This window comes from Petromyzon marinus, chromosome 24, assembly GCF_048934315.1.
Source record: "Petromyzon marinus isolate PM22_M1 ecotype Great Lakes invasive population chromosome 24, UKy_Petmar_22M1.pri1.0, whole genome shotgun sequence".
Lineage (NCBI taxonomy): Eukaryota > Metazoa > Chordata > Hyperoartia > Petromyzontiformes > Petromyzontidae > Petromyzon > Petromyzon marinus.
The window spans coordinates 17,198,664-17,217,991 of NC_133690.1; the positions used below are offsets into that span (position 1 = coordinate 17,198,664).

Consider the following 19,328-nt stretch of genomic DNA (forward strand, 5'->3'; position numbering starts at 1 on the left):
GACGCCTGTACATCTGGAATGTGCGTCTCTCCCTCCCCGTGGTCGCGTGGCTTTTTCTCCGCCTTTTTCCTCCACATTTAGAATAGACATGCAGAGTATTTGGCTGCTTTAAATATCCACATGATAAGCCACTTCTCGTTGAGCGACCATTTGTGGTCAAGTCGCTTCGGAAAAAAAGATATACAGTGAGGGAAAAAGTATTTGATCCCCTGCTAATTTTGTACGTTTGCCCACTGACAAAGAAATTATCAGTCTATAATTTTAATGGTAGGTTTATTTGAACAGTGAGAGACAGAATAACAACAACAAAATCCAGAAAAACACATGTCAAAAATGTTATAAATTGATTTTCATTTTAATGAGGGAAATAAGTATTTGACCCCTCTGCAAAACATGACTCAGTACTTGGTGGCAAAACCCTTGTTGGCAATCACAGAGGTCAGACGTTTCTTCTCCAAGTCATTAAGGTTTCGAGGCTGACGTTTGGCAACTGGAACCTTCAGCTCCCTCCACAGATTTTCTATGGGATTAAGGTCTGGAGACTGGCTAGGCCACTCCAGGACCTTAATATGCTTCTTCTTGAGCCACTTCTTTGTTGCCTTGGCCGTGTGTTTTGGCTCATTGTCATGCTGGAATACCCATCCACGACCCATTTTCAATGCCCTGGCTGAGGGAAGAAGGTTCTCACCCAAGATTTGATGGTACATGGCCCCGTCCATCGTCCCTTTGATGCGGTGAAGTTGTACTGTCCCCTTAGCAGAAAAACACCCCCAAAGCATAATGTTTCCACCTCCATGTTTGACGGTGGGGATGGTGTTCTTGGGGTGATAGGCAGCATTCCTCCTCCTCCAAACACGGTGAGTTGAGTTGATGCCAAAGAGCTCCATTTTGGTCTCATCTGACCACAACACTTTCACCCAGTTGTCCTCTGAATCATTCAGATGTTCATTGGCAAACTTCAGACGGGCATGTATATGTGCTTTCTTGAGCAGGGGGACCTTGCGGGCGCTGCAGGATTTCAGTCCTTCATGGCGTAGTGTGTTACCAATTGTTTTCAAGGTGACTATGGTCCCAGCTGCCTTGAGATAATTGACAAGATCCTCCCGTGTAGTTCTGGGCTGATTCCTCACCGTTCTCATGATCATTGCAACTCCACGAGGTGAGATCTTGCATAGAGCCCCAGGCCAAGGGAGATTGACAGTTCTTTTGTGTTTCTTCCATTTGCGAATAATCGCACCAACTGTTGTCACCTTATTCTTAGTTTGTTTCGGTAAAGTCACGTTGAAGGGAAACAAAAAAATAATAAAATATATATAAAACAATAAAACATTCTCACGACGTTTCGACCATAACTCAAACGGTCGTCTTCAGGTGTGTTGGTTTGCATAAATGTATTTTTAAACGGCGCATTTATTTATTTATACAAACGTTAGCGCCACGTGCAACGATTTGGCAGTTTATTTAGGACTAGTCCATCTATATTTTGAAAAAAGGAGGGGGGAGACAATTTTTTTTATAATGTATGCTGTCTGAAAGCCACTGTAAGCGTGAACAATCAATTAAGACCTGAAATGGTTTATCAAATCTTTCCAATGATTGCTAAGATAGAATCCATCTTCTCGGTTGAAATTGTCTCTGTGCTTGTATATGTGGATAGCCTCATGAACGAATCTCTCATGGAAGCCAGATGGCTTACAAAGAACCTCTGTCTTGGAAAAGTCAATGGCATGTGAGCCTACTGAATTAGAACAATGATCTGCCACGGCCGAGGTGTTGGTCCTACCGTGTTTAAGGTCTGCTTTGTGTTCACGAATGCGGTCCGAGACATGGCGTTTGGTTTCTCCAATGTAACTACTACCACAGAGGCAACTTAGTTTGTAGACACCAGGGTATTGTATGTCCGGAATCACATCTTTTACAGACGGAACCAGATCACGGATTTTATGTAATGTGTTGAAACGGACCTGGATCTTGTGTTTATTCAAGATTTTGGAGATCTTTTTTGTGATCCCCGCAATGTAGGGTAAAGTGATGGTTTTGAAAGGCTCCTCCAGAGGGTTCTTCTTCATGGTTTGAGTGATAGCTTTGCGGATTGTATAGTCGGAGTAACCATTAGCCCTAAGAGCTTGGTGTACGTGCTTGAGTTCACTGCTTATGTGTTCCTGGTCGGATATGCATTGGGCTCTATGATACAGAGTCTTGATGAGAAAATTCTTCTGTGATGGATGGTGGTGGGAATCCGGTTTCAGATAAGCATCCGTATGGGTAGCTTTCCTGTAGACAGAGTGGCTCATTGAACCATCAGGTCTCTTTTATTAGGACATCCAAAAAAGATATCTTGCCATCTATTTCAACTTCCATGGTAAATCTGATGGCTGGGTGTATGGAATTGATGTGGTCGAAGAATTGGTCTAGAGCAGGCCGGCCATGTGGCCAGATGACAAAAGTGTCATCCACGTACCTCTTCCATAAGGTTGGGCGCAGAGTGGCAGTCTGGATGGCGTCAGTCTCAAATTTCTCCATGAAAATGTTCGCTATAACTGGAGAAAGGGGGGAGCCCATTGGGTTGCCCTCAGTTTGTTTGTAGAAAGTTCCATTCCAAGTGAAGTATGTATTGGTTAAACAGTGTCTCACCAGGGGGGGTACCTCAGTGTTTAGTCCTTGATGAACCAAGTCTTCAATGATTGCAATGGTGTCAGGTACAGGAAAATAAATTTATGCAAACCAACACACCTGAAGACGACCGTTTGAGTTATGGTCGAAACGTCGTGAGAATTTTTTATTGTTTTATATATATTTTATTATTTTGTTGTTTGCCTTCAACGTGACTTTACCGAAAAAACTAAGAATATGAATTACTGCAGTCACGAAAGCTTTAAATCAAAATTTGTTGTCACCTTCTCACCAAGCTGCTTGGCAATGGTCTTGTAGCCCATTCCAGCCTTGTGTAGGTCTACAATCTTGTCCCTGACATCCGTGGAGAACTCTTTGGTCTTGGTCATGGTGGAGAGTTTGGAATCTGATTGATTGCTTATGTGGGCAGGTGTCTTTTATACTGGTATACAAGCTGAGATTAGGAGCACTCCCTTTAAGAGTGTGCTCCTAATCTCAGCTCGTTACCTGTATAAAAGACACCTGTCAGCCAGAAATCTTTCTGATTGAGAGAGGATCAAATACTTATTTCCCTCATTAAAATGCAAATCAATTTATAACATTTTTGACATGCGTTTTTCTGGATTTTTTTGTTGTTATTCTGTCTCTCACTGTTCAAATAAACCTACCATTAAAATTATAGACTGATCATTACTTTGTCAGTGGGCAAACGAACAAAATCAGCAGGGGATCAAATACTTTTTTCCCTCACTATAACTCAGTGGGCCTTGTGTGGTGAGCGTGTGAAGAGGTTTGAACGGAGTGGACCGAGAGGAGAAGAGCGTGCCGGCTACGGGCGGCACCTGCACTCGGTTCTGCATGGCCAGATGAGAATAGGGACCGCAGTCACTCATCTACCCAATCACTCGCCATCCCACTCATCAACCAACCCATCATTACACTCATACACCCACCCATCACTCACCTGCCTGCTCACCACCCACCGCATCACTATAACCACCCACTTATTCACTCACCAACCCACTCATCAACCAACCCACCATCAGACCCACACACCCACTCATCAGCCACCTACCAACTCGCAAACCGATCCATCATTACAACCAAGCACCCACTACTCACTTGCCCACTCATGCCCTCGCCCACTCATCCACCTGCAAACTCACCATGCCACCAACTCGGGTGGGCCGGGTTACCCGTCGCAGTGCGTTAAGCACCGCGCCACGGCTCCCGATGTCCACTCGCTCGGCCCACAAAAATACGTGGAGCGGGCCACAGTTGCACGTTTAAAACACGTGTTTGGACTGTGCGCGAAGACGCAGTGGGGTGGCAGATGCGGCATCGTGTTGTAAACAAAGTAAAAAAAACGCGGAGAAGAGCTGGAAATAGCGCACCTTGCCCACGTACGCCATCAGCGCCAAGTTGGCAGGCTTTTCATCGGGGCTGAGCCAAAACTCGGAGTTGTCGTCGGATGCGATCGTGAAAATAAACTCACCTGCACACGCGCACACATGCAAACACACAGCCCGGATGCACGCACGAACACATATATACACGCACACAAACACACGCAGACAAACACACGTAAAAAACGCACGTACAAAAACAAACACATGCAGACATACAAACACACACATGCAAACGTGAACAAACACACATGCATATACGCACGCAAAAATACACAGACGCAAACAGAAAACACACGCAATTACTACACGGACACGCATGCAAACACACAGCTAGCACACGAACACAACACACGCGCAGAGACACACACACACACACACGTGTCCAAAGTCAGCACCAGTTGACCTCCAGAGGAGAGTCCGGGCACACACTTCGATGTTACAGGGTGGAATACCCGCAGCTGACTCCTCACCACGGGGGAATGGCTTCTGAGCGCAGCCTCCGCGCACGCTGAGCTGCTGGCAACGCAATAGGTTTGCCCGCGTGATGCATGCGCACCAGCGCGCGCATCGTCATTTGCCGAGCAGCGTCGCCAAAACACAAATCGGGAGATGCGAGCGAGGGAGCTCTGAGAGCCTCGGTAAAGCGTTCATACTCAACCACACCCCAACGAGCGGTCGCAGCCACATTGGCATCCTCGCGGAAATTCTATTTACACGGGAGCAACTTCGTAAACACCCTGTTGACTGCTAAAAATCCCGCACCTTCCCTCGGGGCGATTTGACGTTGATAACGATAATGAATGGGAAAGAGAGATGTAACGCGGCCATTATCAGATTTTTCTTCTTCCCTCCAACAGCAGCCGAAACAAATAAACCAGAGGCATAGTCATTAAAATGCCGCTAAGCGTGCGGTGAAATGTATCTCTACATGAAAAATGCATGAAACTCAAACACCCATTTAAAAATCAACTGCAGTGCCTCCTTAGATTACAACACTATGTGTTAGCGCGAGCGTGCGCGTATGTACGCGCGTGTGCGCCACTATATGATCCCGCCACCGTGTCTGCGCACGTGCAACGCCCGAGATGTTAACCAGTTCTTCGCCAAAACTCGTTCACAAACTTTCAAACCGGGGTTGAATGCGTGAACGTGTGAATGCGTTCGCCCTTGTCCGTTTGTCTCCTGGAGGCCGCATTGCTATGGGGGACTTAACCCAAGAAAAAAACGGCGTCCAAAATTTGGTGCTAAAAAAGGGTTATCCTTCGGCGGCCAAGGGGGTGATGCCATCATCAGACGCCACGGTGTGAAACCGCACGACGGGGCCGTGTCGCACTTCACGCGTCGCCGGGAGACGATGCCTCGTTGTGCACCTTCAAACGCGGCGTTACCATCACCGTTAAAGAATTACGAGCATAGGCGCGCGTTGGAGAGCGTCACAGAATCCATGCGTGCGCATGATGTTTATTCTTTGTTTTTTCTGTTGCCCCACCTCCCCCCGACTGCACTGCCTTTTCCGACATGACAGCAAATGCAAGCGCCATGCTAAACTATGAACTAAAACTATTTTTATTTTACCAGGTAAGGCCCACTGAGCTATATAGCTTTTTTTCAGAAGAGCGAAATCCACGCAACTATGGGGAGGGAGAGAGAGAGACACGCAAACTCCAAATACACAGGAGTCAAGGGTTGGGATCGAACCCACGACCTGCTTCCCTAGGCCATGCCGGGAACGTGTAAACGCAACGGCACAATTTGTGGGGAGGGGGTGGGGGGTGGCACAAGGCGAGATCGTTTTCCAGCCTCCGAGCCCTCGCGCTCTACAAGGGCCAGTGCGACGAGCTGCTCGATGAACATCCGACGCTAAGCGTGCGCGCCGCCACTGCCGCGGTGCGTTGTGGAGAATTAAAAAAAAAAGACGACGGATAAAGAGGCTGTGGGGGGGCGGGGTTCATCGTGTGAAAATTATAAAACAGAAAATATCGCACGGCTTCATTGGTCGATGGGGGGGGGGGGGTCTCCAGGACCAATGTTATTCGACAGCAGTTGCTTAGGCAGGCAAAGTGCAGACCGGTTGAGACTTGTGCCTCATCACTTGACGAATGACGCTAGAAAGTGGAGACGGGTCCAGAGTTTGCCTACCTGGGCAAAAAGGCAGCGTGCAAACGGACTGACCACAACGTTTTTCATTTTCATAGGGCGACACAGACCCTCGTCATCTCATGTGGTTTATAAATATTATAACTTGTTGAGACATATGGAGGCGAGGACAATAGTTCACGTTACGAGGCAAGAGCCTCCCCCCGTCGGTTTTAATGCAAACATTTAACACAGAAAAGGCCAAACCACTGACAAGATGTCGAGAACAGGGGGGATTATGGACTCTGAAAATGGCCTAAGGGATTTCCCATGCTTCATCGCGGTGGCAATAATACGAATGACCTCTGTGTACAAGTTAAATATTACACAGCCGCGTAAGTATGCGGAAGGTTTTTAATCAGTGCGCAATAACCACTGCGGTATATGAATCACCAACAGGGAAGTTAACAAGGGAATTGAAACAAAGAATTAAAAACGAAAGGTGCACAGATGCTTGCCCGAATTTACAAAGCGAGACAGACAGAGGAAGGTGCAGATGAGAGAACACGCGCAGGTCAAACGCAACATTTTTTTAACTGGTAAGAAAAGTTAAGTGGGTTTGGGCAGGACACGTCACCAGAGATGACGATCAATGGACAAGCATTATGATGGAGCGCCAGCCAAGGGATGGAAAGCGTCCGTGAGGACGTCCTCCGATAAGACGCAGCGATTAAATCGTCTCGTGTGCAGGCGCGGGGCGGATTATTGCATCGTTTGGAGCGTGAGGAACGACGATAGCTTTGAGACGCTTTCACCCAGCAGCGAGGTTGATTGTGGCCTACCGTGATGATGATAACGGTCATGAGGATGACCGTGATGATTATGATGGTCATGATGACGACGGTCGTGATGACGACAGTGGTGGTGATAAATAATTAAAGCTTTTGTGACTGCATAAATTACCCATTGTTTTTTTCGGTAAAGTCACGTATGTAGGAATAGCATAAAATTATATTAAAACAAATCAATCACGACGTTTCGACCGCAACACAAGCGATCTTCATCAGGTGTAAAAAAACAAATCACGGAGGTAAATACAACAAGAAGATGAGATACGAGAATTCAACAAACCCAAGAAGAAAAAATGTGATGCACAACCGGTCAGGTCAACAACACAGTTAGGCACTTACCTGGCAGACCACGAATTTCAGAAGAGTGTTAAATTTCGTGTTCAACCTCTCGATTGAACTTACCATCATAGACAGAGTGAACAAATACGAGGTACAAGTCAGAAATACATATACAGAGACACCAAGAGGCAAGGACAGACAGAGAAGAGAGGAAAAAGGAGTTGGATGAACAGAAGCCCTTTCTCTCTGGCCCCTCCCCCCACCTTCACTTCTTATTTAAGGCTTCTGTTCATCCAACTGCTTTTTCCTCTCTTCTCTATCCGTCCTTGCCTCTTGGTGTCTCTGTATATGTATTTTTGACTTGTACCTTGTATTTGTTCACTCTGTCTATGCTGGAAAGTTCAATCGAGAGGTTGAACACGAAATTTAACACTCTTCTGAGATTCGTGGTCCGCCAGCTAAGTGCCTAACTGTGTTGTTGACCTGACCGGTTGTGCATCACATTTTTTCTTCTTGGGTTTGTTGAATTCTCGTATCTCATCTTCTTGTTGTATTTACCTCCGTGATTTGTTTTTTACACCTGATGAAGATCGCTTGTGTTGCGGTCGAAACGTCGTGATTGATTTGTTTTAATATAATTTTATGCTATTCCTACATACGTGACTTTACCGAAAAAACCAATGAGTGACAGTGGTGGTGGTTCACGTGCACACCCACTGGACCACACTGACGCTGGTGCATTTATGGGTACAGACGGTGCGAGGCCACGAACGGGAGATGACGAGGAGCTAGGAACGGGAGATGACGGGGAGCTGTCTCCCGTACTTCTCGTTAGATTAACGTGCACGACTCTCGGCCAGTGCATTTGGAAAAAAATCTTTACCGAAACAGCAAATGCACGCGATCTTGGCAGCGGGACGGCACACCACGGGGAGGCACTGGGGGGGGGGGGGGGGGGAAACACGTACCCTCGGTGGACGGGTGCAGGTAGCCAAATATTCTGAGGCCGTAGTTCTTCCACTTTGGTGTCAGAGCGAGCTTGCTAACAAACGTTCGACTCTGCAAAAGCACAGCACGACAAAACACACAGCTTGTACACCGCAAAAAGAGTATAATCTCATTTAATTTAATTCGGCGTTCATGATCAATCCGTGTGCTGACAAATCGACTCGTCATTAAAATGAGAGCTTGGTGCAGTGTTCGTATGTGCGTGTAAATGTAAGCACCGAGGAGACAAAGTTGGCCAGCTGATGCACAGAGAGCACTCGAATGATGTAAAAGATTTATGTGGCCACTCTGTAATTAGTCTTGTTCATCGGTCGTCGCCCCTTCTTGTCATGACGTGTCCTGTCAAGCCCGCTTACTTGTCTTAAGTTTGAATGACGTCTTTAACCTGAGTGTGCAATGGTCTAAAAAATGCACGATCGCTGCTCATTTACCGCCAAGTAATTTTTATTTTATTGGCCCACGATTGAATGGATTGACTGGGTGGGCACAGGTCACGCTGGAAAAAATAAACATGAACACTTTTATTTAACGCAAGAGCTGCTGATTGCAAAATGACTGTGACATGTACGAGTATGCCCAAGTCGAACTTGTAAATACATTCAAAAAAAATATATCACATTTACATTTTAATGAACAGACCCCAACCATTCAACAACGAACCTGCATTGCCAATTTTGTACGGGTAAGCTGCTCCTCTGTTGTTATTAACGCCTCTTGTAATTTAGCGAGAACATTGGCACGAGCCGTGACGCGCCGACCGGTGCAATTTCCAGCCGCGGCCGTTAACCGGCACGACACGGAACATCTACCTCCGCGCCGCGTTCCACGCTGGCGCAACGTAAAAACGATAATAGGACGGCGCGCATCCCCAGCTGCTAATTGGGCCACAATTTTCTGCCCGGCTAGGTGTGTGCGCGGTGCTGGTAAGCGGCTGACCCGCGCGCGGGTGTTTTATGGGGCCCGCTCGGTTTCGCGCGTGGAGGAAATAGCGCACGACGCATCCCCGCAAGCGCGTTGTGGGGTGTGGGGGTGGGGGGCCGGGCGGGGCGATATTTCTCGGCAATTTGTACGACAGGAAATTACATTTGTTCACGAGCCGGGGGGGGGCGGAGGGAAGGCGCGTTTAAATTGATGTGGCCTCTCGCCATTCCTTAAGCGCCGCTTGCGAGAGGGGAAGTGCCGAAACAGAGTGGAGATTTGTTTCAATTTCGGCGGCTGAAATAATTGTGTGCCCGCCACCGCCGCTCTGTGGCCTAGGTGGCTGGGAAAGGAAGGAAGGGCCCAGTATGGCCGAGCCAGATGCGAATACCGTGTAATTTCCTTCAATAAATAAAATTGATTGTATTTTTCCATATTTTATCCCAAAAAGTGCCATTTGCCCTCTCGTCATGAGATGAAGCGTCCACGAGGATCTCTCACAAAGCAGTTGCAGCCCTTGGTGGTAAGAGAACCCTTTAAGTGGCCTCTAGTCCACAGAGTAGGGGCAAAGCACTCTCCCACCCACTCTTCCACTGAGGGTAATTTTCAATGCACGGACAGTCAAAGCAATATTTATTTTTAATTCTTAAGAGCTAGAATTTAGCCGAATGTTCGGAACGCTAATTAATGTTTATGCGTTATTTTTGTGCAGGACATCGGTGACCGGGCTGAGACGACTCCCTCGCCCACGCCCGAGAGCCCAGTTTCGATCGCGGGCGGCTGAAACCTGGATTTGTGCCCAGGTCTACTGCGCGGGTCCTTGAAACAGCGAGATGGACTCACGGCACCGGCACCGCAGATATTCCCGACCGCGCCTTCCACAGCGGAGGGGGTATATGGAACCGTTAGTATTCAAGGTTACATTATTACAAATAATCGCAAAAAAATTCCGCTTATTCTACCGACGGATTTATAGAGGTGGTGGATCCAGCTATCGCTACGGGGCTAATGGGAGCGCATCGGTCGGACTGAGAAGTAATTCGAATGAGAGTATTTTTTTTGTGAAGCGGTAACAGAGCAGCTAAGCAGGTGTCCAGCATGGTCGGCCATTCATTTGAGTGCGCCGAGTGGTCGGGGGGAGCCGGCGATGGAAGGGGGAAGCCGGCGAACGAGCGGCGGCCAATCGGATTTTTTGATCTGTGTGGCAGAGGCACCGGCTGTGTTCTTTTTGGCAAACCGTCACTCAAAACGGCTGGTGGGGGGCCCTTTGCCGGGGTATGCTAACGACGCGCAGATCGATCGTGTTGATGGATTACCGCGTGGTAAATATGTGCGTCGAATAGTGCGCGTTTAGACCCGGTTGTTTTCGGATATGAGCGAATTCATTGCGAGGGATACGCCGACGTGTGCGACTTGGGCTAACGGGGAGAAGAAAACATTACAAACGGGAGAGGACAAACCAGGAAATGATAAAAATGAGATGGCCAAATCGAAATTTAAAAAGAATTGAACGATGAATGGAATGCCCCCTCCCCCCCCCAAGCATGACAATGTATCGAATCACCAGTGTGGGAAATCGTTGTGTGTCTAGCTTATACGATGAGGAATCAATAAAGGCCTAGTGCTCCGTAATCGCATTACCCATTCCTCTGGATGCTCACAGTGTCCGTGGTGGATATTAGAAGGAATGATGGCATGTCAACCGAAAAGTTAACTTTTTTTCCCTTTAAATTATCACTTTGCAAAAAATAAATAAATATTCTACACTCATAGTTTTCAAATCTGCTATATTTGCACTGAAGTGTCAAAAACTGCTGAGCAGTGACTGCTAGGTGTGATAGCTAGGTAAGATGACTAGGTAATAAGACTGCTAGGTAAGTGGAACATTACGTTTCATAACCCCCCCCCCCGCCACAAAACGACAAAAAACACAAAAAAGATAACATGCAGAAAAATAAAGCAAAAACGTGAAAAAAAGACCGGCTGCAATAAATATAAAAGAGGGGAGAATTTTTTTGTGTCCTCCCTGATACATTTGGTATAATGAACTGGGGGAAAAGGAGAATATTAAGTGTCTAAAGATAGAGACATGGCCATAAAAGAGCAACCCATTAAAGAACCCATTGCTGAATTAAGTTGAAGCAGTTTGAGAGGTTTGTAAGCAATTAATGTCATCCGACACTTGGGAGTGAACTATTCACCCCGCTGCCAATTTGATTAATTGTCACGACTCCCGATAAAACGCAAGAAATTATGTTTTTAATTCATTGTTGTTCCACTGTGGGAAGTGAAAGCACCGCCTGTGGGTGTCGGGGTGGGGGTCATGCCGACTGGTTACAATCAAAAACATCATCACCATCTTTCGATTTAAAGCTTTCGTGACTGCAAGGATTCATCTTCTTTGGTTCTTTCAGTAAAGTCACGTAGAATGAGAATAAAATAACACAATAAAATTCTCACGACGTTTCGGCCACAACGCAAGCGGCCGTCTTCAGGTGAAAGGAACAGACCTGTCAGGACGACAGAGCTTCAATGAACGATGTTAAGATTCGTAGCGACTTTTAAGCTGGTTGGGAGAAGTGAGGCACCTTGACAAAGGGGTTTACATATCAAATAGCTGAGGGATTAGCTTGTGACTGGTGACAGAAATGGCTATGTTAAAGTCAAAACCTACACATCCACAGAGGCAACTAGTAATTTAGCATTGTAATAGCTAAGGGATTAGCTTGTGACTGGTCACAAAAATAGATGTTAAAGTAAAGGCCTACACATCCACAGAGCTTCAATGAACGCTGTTAAGATTCGTAGCGACTTTAAGCTGGTTGGGAGAAGTGAGGCCCTTGACAAAAGGGGGTTTGCATATCAAATAACTGAGGGATTAGCTTCTTACTGGTCACGGAAATGGCTATGTTAAAGTCAAAACCTACACATCCACAGAGGCAACTAGTAATTTAGCATTGAAATAGCTAAGGGATTAGCTTGTGACTGGTCACAGAAATAGATGTTAAAGTCAAAGCCTACATCTATTTCTGTGCTACGAATCTTAACAGCGTTCATTGAAGCTCTGTGGATGTGTAGGCCTTTACTTCGTCGGCTATCATCTATCTACTGCTAGATGAGTCCCCGCCACCCCCACCAAAGCAATCGCCATCTCTCATTGTCTGATGACGCAATGATTCATCTCGGCTCCCCCGCACGCTCCAGACAATATTAATCACCGCACCACCCTCCGCTTGGGACGTCCTCTCGGTTGCGTGCCCCCCCTCCTCCCGTCAGTCTCAACCACCGGCCATCGCTCCCCCCCTTTCCATCGACGCGCCCCGCCCAAGACCACTTACTTTTCCCTAAACCGTCAATATGCTGTCGATATCTTGCGTGCGCTCTCTGACCCACGCATGTATTCCTCACCAAGGGGTGGAGGTAATGCATACGCGCGATTGCGAAACGTACACATGGATCTACGACAACGGACTGCATACGCGCGTGATCCCCAGGCGTGCATTACTAGCTCGATAATCGATACTGATCGATGAACCGACGCATCAGTCCATCCCGAGCGGGCAAAAGCTCGCTGAGCTCCACATTTACCGTGGCGGCACGGGGTAATGAGCCGGAATGGCGACAACTTAAAAAGCCATCACTTTTAAACGCTACGCCCTATATGATGGGCTGACAAGACTTCCTCGGATGAAATTGCCACAAGGCAGTATACGTCGTATAAATCAACGTGACTTATGCTCTACGCGTAGTTTAATTGCCGGTATCCCACAGAATTGGCCGGAGGCAACGGAGCTAAAATTGTCTGTAGACACAACTGGCTGGGTGAGGTAGTGTGAGCAATTTTATCCTTGCCTGTGATGGCAAGATGTTCAGGAGCTGAATTCCAATGTCAAGGTCTGCTTGCCACGAGAGGGCTTCAGGAGAGAGTCGGTGTAGTTTTGCTATTCCTCCTTCATTGAAGGAGCGCAGACGACCGTGGGTTTACTCCGTGGTCTAGAGTTTGCGTTGCGTGGCCACAATTGCGCATCAGCCTGCTGACCCCATGTTCTGATGCGGTTGACAGCTACACCGGTGTCTATGAGGAATGTCAAAAAACCCAGCAGACGCGATGCTTGTATCTCGTATTTAAAGGTTATTATGCAAACCAGCTCTCCAGGTTTACCAGTCTCACCACCTCGCTTGCGAGCAACGCAATGAGCGGTGGTCATGTGGTAACAGATTTGTCCATTAAAAATAGATTTACAAGTTATACCATGCACTCATCAAGCAAGAATGGATGATTTTCTGTTCGTATGTGTATCTTATGTAATATTTTGTCAAGTGACCCCCCGCAGGCACTAGAGGCGCTAAATTCAGCACCAAGTAAAACCCACGTTTTTTCTTGATTTCCATTGATTTCTGAATCTATTGAAATTCATCTTGAATCGTTTTAAACACAACGTGAACCAAATGATTCTTGAATTGCATCTCGATACACATTTTTTCCAGTAACTCGTTGAATGACGAGGGTCGGCAGTACGTGGATGATGCGGGGGGGGGGGGGGGGAGGGGCGCGAGGTGCACATCATTATTCGTGGAGCAGGAGGCCTCTAAACCCAGCACGTGGAGGCGAGGATCACTGGGTCACAGGATTTGTGAAACTACTTCCGAACCCGTGGGCGAGATGTTGACTCCCTCGCCTGGTATGAAGGAGGTCGTCGGTTCGATCCCAACCCTGACGCCTGCTGTGTATTTGGAGTTTGTGTGTGTCTCTCTCCCCGTGGTCGCGTGGATTTTTCTCGGGGTCCTCCGGTTTTTCTCTCCACCTACGATTACCACGTGTGGCTATGTATGGTGTGAAAGAAGGGGTAGAGGTCGCCATCTCCTCGCTTGTCAAGTTATGATGGCAGTACAGCAAGTAGATTAATTTTCATTTTTTACGGAGGTTGAGCGTTACCATCCTCGTAGATGTGGCTTTATTCTAGGTACTCCAGTTTCCTCCCACATGCTTTCATGAATGGAGTTGAACTAAGGTCCCAATATAGAACCACAGAGAGCTTGGGTAACTGTTGATAGCATCGGTTCTCTCCGCTTTCCTGGTTGTCTGTGGTTTGCTGCGCCTCCGTGCTTAAAACTGCGTGCTTTACGAATTGTCTGGCAATCTCGAGATGGACTTTGAACGATTGACTATAAATATATAAGAAAATAATCAGAGCACGGCTTATTTATTTATTCAATAAATGCAGAATGTGCAGTATCTGTTCGATTGGCTGATGCGGAAACACAATCCGTGTGTCATCCACACCATGTCAAACACCCCGCTATCTAACAGCAGTGGCACCGCAGCGATAATTCTGTTTGAGTTTCCCATGTTCCCCCTGCCTGTTGTGCCTGGTGCTGGTGACACCGGCCAGCCGCCCCACACACCGACTTACGTGCGGGAAAATGGGGAAGTGGATGTTCTTCCTAAGCTGTCCCACGGACGAGCCACACCAATCTTCGAAAACGTGCAGGTTGGCACGACCTTTGAACTGCACCCACGCAAGGGAAGGGGGTGGTGGTAGGAAGGGAGGCACGGCACAGCCAACATGTCAGCTCGGTCAAGTGGCACCAAGTAGCACGGTTGGCACACAAATTCAATGAATGATTATCGTGGGCACCAAACAGAACTATCAGTCTAAGCCCGATTGCTCATAAGTGTACAAATACATAGCAATATCTTTACTTGGCTTTCACTTTTTCCCAGCTATGAACAAACAGCACTCTGCTTACAGCAAACAAGTTACCCTGGGCAACGAGCTGCGTTCGAGTAAACGCACGCACGCGACAGAATGTCACAAGAGACATTCTCCTTCGCTGGCGGTGCTGCCGTATGACATGACGCTTGTGTGTACAGCCTGGCGCTTTGGGCGGCCGGAGTTCGCAGGCAAATGTTTTTTTTTTTTAAACCCTGGAGGTCGCCCAGTGGGGTGTGTGCCAACGTTCAAAACGACTGCACGCGCGCTAACGCATTGTGTCTGGCACAAGGTGGCAACAACAACAGTCTACGCAAGGGGGGGGGGGGGCTAAAATGTTCTGTACAAAATAAAAAAATGTTAGCGAACCGAGGGTTATGTTTATTCTGAAGCCACGATCTTTATTTACGAATCGTGTGCTAGAACTGCTGTCTTTTGGGTGTCATATTCTCCGCACAATGTACGTTGGTCTGCCGACATAAATAGTTTTTGTTGCGTTGGCAGATTTATTTTACTGTAAGGGTGTATACCATGACTCATACCCTGACATCACATGCTGGTTAACATTTCGAACAACTGCATGTTGTTGTCCTTCCCGGCACCTCCGATCACCATGGTTGGCGACGTACAGTGTGAAAGAAGTTCAACATACATACATTATACCTCCTTTGCCAGTACCAAAATATAACAAAACTGAAACCTTTTTACAAGGATTCATGTCTGCATTAACCACAGATTAACCACAGACGAGGCTCAAAAGAAAGCTGTCTCTGTGTGGACCAATCAGTTTCAAGGACAATGCCTATTTTATAAGCGTGTTTTTTTGTTTGCATTTTGACTGCAAGTATTGTGGTTAATGCAGACATGAATCCTCGTAAAAAGGTTTCAGCTTTGTTGCCAGAAAAAAGGGAAAAAACCCTATTATTATACATACATGGAAAACGGTGCCAGTGTTTTGAGTCATTACTCTGAGCGTATAAATTATTGAAGCAATCTCCGCATTTATCTGGCCAGGCATCTCAGTGGCAGAGCAATTCAGACTGTTGTGAGTTCAAATCCTGGCTGGGGGTTGACTCAGCCCATCAACCTATCGGGGTAGATAAAGTAGATAAAGTGACGACCACTTTTTGGGAAAGTCAAGTGGTTTCCCATCTGGTTTAGACTCGCCCCTGCCATGGGAATGTGGAATTTCTGCTCCTGGCTCAGGGCTGTAAACAGCAGACAAGCAATGCCCCGATGATGGATTTCAGCAGGAAGTCAATATTCTGACTTTTAACGACTCCGACTCGACTCTACCCTTCACGGTCTGAGAAATGGACGAGCTCCTGGACCAGGCGGCGTAACCGTGGGCATCAAGACAAAAGCACAACCTCGGTTGTTGGAACAAAATTAGCGGGCCGCTTCACGAAACGTTCACACGGAAATTAAACACCCCGGCCACATAACGACGCCTCATTCCTGCAGTCAAAAACGACGACGAAACCGACTTTGAAGATCTCGCAGGCCCATTAGCCCCTCGTGGCCACGCAACAAACATGTCCTCGGAGATCACTGAGAATCCATTCGGCATAAATTATACATCCCTGCTCTGCGCTGCCAGTCGTGCCATGCTGTGCGCTTGCACACAACGGCCTCTCGTGTAAAAAAAAAACGGCACGTAAAGTGCAACGCGTGGCTGCGACGTCATCGTGATGTCGTAAAGTGTTTGTTGCGTTTCGCATTCCATTGCTGCCCCCGAGCTTGCCACTCGTTACCCTCGCCCCCCCTCCCGCCACCACCCCCCCCCCACACACTCACTCTGTGCTTCAAACTGCGGCACAACAACTATTTATTCTCCTTCTTCCCAGCAGGCACTCGCCCTTCCCCTCGCTTACAGAGGGGGCTTTAATGTAATGAGGGTGGAACCTTCTCCGAATTTTGCGCACGGAATTTCACACACACACACGGACCGTACAGAAGCATGCGCATAACATTTGCTGGAGTGCATGTGCCGCGGTGAAATATGCATGGGCGCGTATCTGCAAAAAAACAAAACAGGCTTTCCCGTGATCGTAAATTCTGGGTGGTGGCTTTCTTCGTTGTTGGTACGGCGGCATTTGAAGCAGTGGATGCAAATTCCACATTCGCATGGCAGGACCGCTGTATTGATGAGGTTATCGTCGTCATCACTGCCGATGGCCACAACATCACGCTGGGCGTGTGCGCCGCCGTCTTGGAAGCCGGTTGCCTGGCGTCTGCCATATTAATCGATTAGAAAAAAAGAAAATATTTTATTCAACATTCAATTAATTTCGTCGATAATTATGAAAAATTTCGTAATCATTTTAGCACTCTCCTTCTTCTGGGCAATTCCCGCTTCATGTGGAGTCTACCTTGCTGACCCTTGTTCTCCACTCATTCCTTTCCTGGGCCGTCTCCACGTCCACTCGAGAGTCCTGCAAATTCTGGTTCACTCTTCGAGCCGCCTTTTGGTATCCATCCGATGTGGTTTCGGAGTCGTTGCCGCGTGTTGTCCGGTACAATGTCCGACGATTCACTTCGCGTGCTGGCTGACGGGGCTGCAGTGAAACGTCGGACATCGAGCCGAACAACATGCGACGACAACCAGGAAACTCTCCAGAGCCGCCGCACGGCGGCAGGACCACTAACACCCAATGTGACGGGCATAGCGTCATCATCATCACCTCTTTTCAGGCCTGCCTCTCCCGCCTCAGCCCCGGTTCTTCCACGTTCATCATCCACACGGCGGGATTCAGCCAAACCGAAAGGCAAAAGATTCTTCGTAGCGATTTTCCTTCCCCGTTCGGTCCTCGCCGACCATGCCGAGGCCATCAATCCGCTCCGCTGGGAACCCCGGAGCAGTCGCGGGGGCGGCCACCTCGGATATAAACCAAAGATTGTCGCCGGTGCCGGCTCGGCGCCCCCGACCGACACAGCGTTAGCCCCCCCACCCCTACCGTCCCCAGGCCAACCCTGCTGTCACGGCGTCACCCACGTTGTGATTCCGCTCGAGAGGGAACACCTCCGTCTCGGCGCATCTCCGTGTCCCACTCCAAAGTCGTTCACGTGGGGCCACCTCAACGGTCTCTCTCACTCTCTCTCGTCAGTTTGAGATTCATTCACAGTTTGAGGAAGGCCGTTTTCATCCACCACGTCACGGAAGTTTGCACGTCAGCAATGGCAGCCGAGACCCCTCGCCCCCTCCGGGAGTTAATCGTTTGCGAGTCATTCCATGTAATTGAGTAATAATTTTCTTCTATCTCTGTCAAATGTCAATATTTACAAGGGTAGATCGACTTTCGGTACTATATCATACAAACACACTCTCTCTCTCCATACGAGATTTATTAATAGTTGGCAGTCACTGCAGTCCAGCACCTGCGCGAGGGTTAACGCCCATGTGAAGCCCCCAGGTGTTCGCTGGGTATTTAACGGCGGCGAGCGACCGCCACTGCGGTCGTATTTCTCGGCAAGCGCCTGAACCGTGACGGCCACGCACTTCCCCAAGTTTCTGGACGATGAATCACGTGCGGTGAAGCGTCCGCGTCCCCCCAAGTCCTGGCTCCGGTGCCGCCGTCGCCGCCGCCAACGCCGCCAAACTTTTTTTTTTACAAGTCATTTGTGGATGCTTTACCGCCGACCCATGAAATGGAGAGAAAAAAAAGAAAAGCAAACCACGGTTGCCTTTTCCTGGGCGTGTGGCCTGCGGACATGTAATGTGCGTTTCTGTTTTCACCCAATTTTATTCCACTTGTACTATCAGCGTCATGTCAGGAGACAAAGTATCTGTTCGAAACTCTCGCACAGCAGTGAATCGCGACCCGTGGAGTGTGACATCACAGAACTACTTCCCTTCAAGCTACATTATTTATCCTGAGCGGGAGCACTTTCCACAACACCGTGCTACAAAGCAATGCTTGTGTGACATGGAAATCGAAGCATTTTTATTTTATCTTTAACTCTTGGATGGAATTTTTGCCAACTTCATTGAAAACCCATTTTCTTTTTTTACAATTATTTTATTTTTACGTAGTATTTGGAGACTGGGCTGAGACCATCCACTCGCTCGCTCCACTTGAGACAGCGGTTTAATTACGGGCGGTTGAACCTCGGATTTTAAACCAGGATCTCGGCAGCACCGGCTCGGCGCTCCGAGCTCCACCCGCACTCTCTCCGTTTCCTAAATGCGCGACGTCACGCCGCGGGCACAGCCAACCGAGGCCCCGCCTCCTCTCGCCTCACTCACGGCGAAACCGCACTACGGGAATTGGCCGGCGAGCGCTGCTACGCCCGCTGGCCAATTCCCGTAGTGCGGTTTCGCGGGGTCGCGGGCTTACGGGCGGGCGAGCGCTGCTACGCCCGCTCGTGAGCCCGAGACCCCGTGGCAGCCGGGTGAGAGGTCACGACCACGGGCGAACGGGGTCCGCCCCTCTGCCCGCGGCGGCACAGTGGTGCAGCAG

The 19,328-nt window shown here is 48.3% G+C and overlaps 1 protein-coding gene across 3 annotated transcripts in view; it reads right to left on the minus strand.

The window, feature by feature from the left end:
- Window positions 1-19,328, minus strand: part of LOC116945638 (N-acetyl-beta-glucosaminyl-glycoprotein 4-beta-N-acetylgalactosaminyltransferase 1-like) — a 119,829-nt gene that overhangs the window by 52,489 nt on the left and 48,012 nt on the right. For all 3 annotated transcript variants that reach the window (XM_076069473.1, XM_032960143.2, XM_032960141.2), the window contains 3 exons: window positions 14,569-14,664; window positions 8,197-8,287; window positions 4,008-4,108 (listed from right to left, as the gene is read on the minus strand). In XM_076069473.1, coding sequence (XP_075925588.1) covers window positions 4,008-4,108; window positions 8,197-8,287; window positions 14,569-14,664 — 288 coding nt within the window. The remainder of the gene's footprint in view (window positions 1-4,007; window positions 4,109-8,196; window positions 8,288-14,568; window positions 14,665-19,328) is intronic.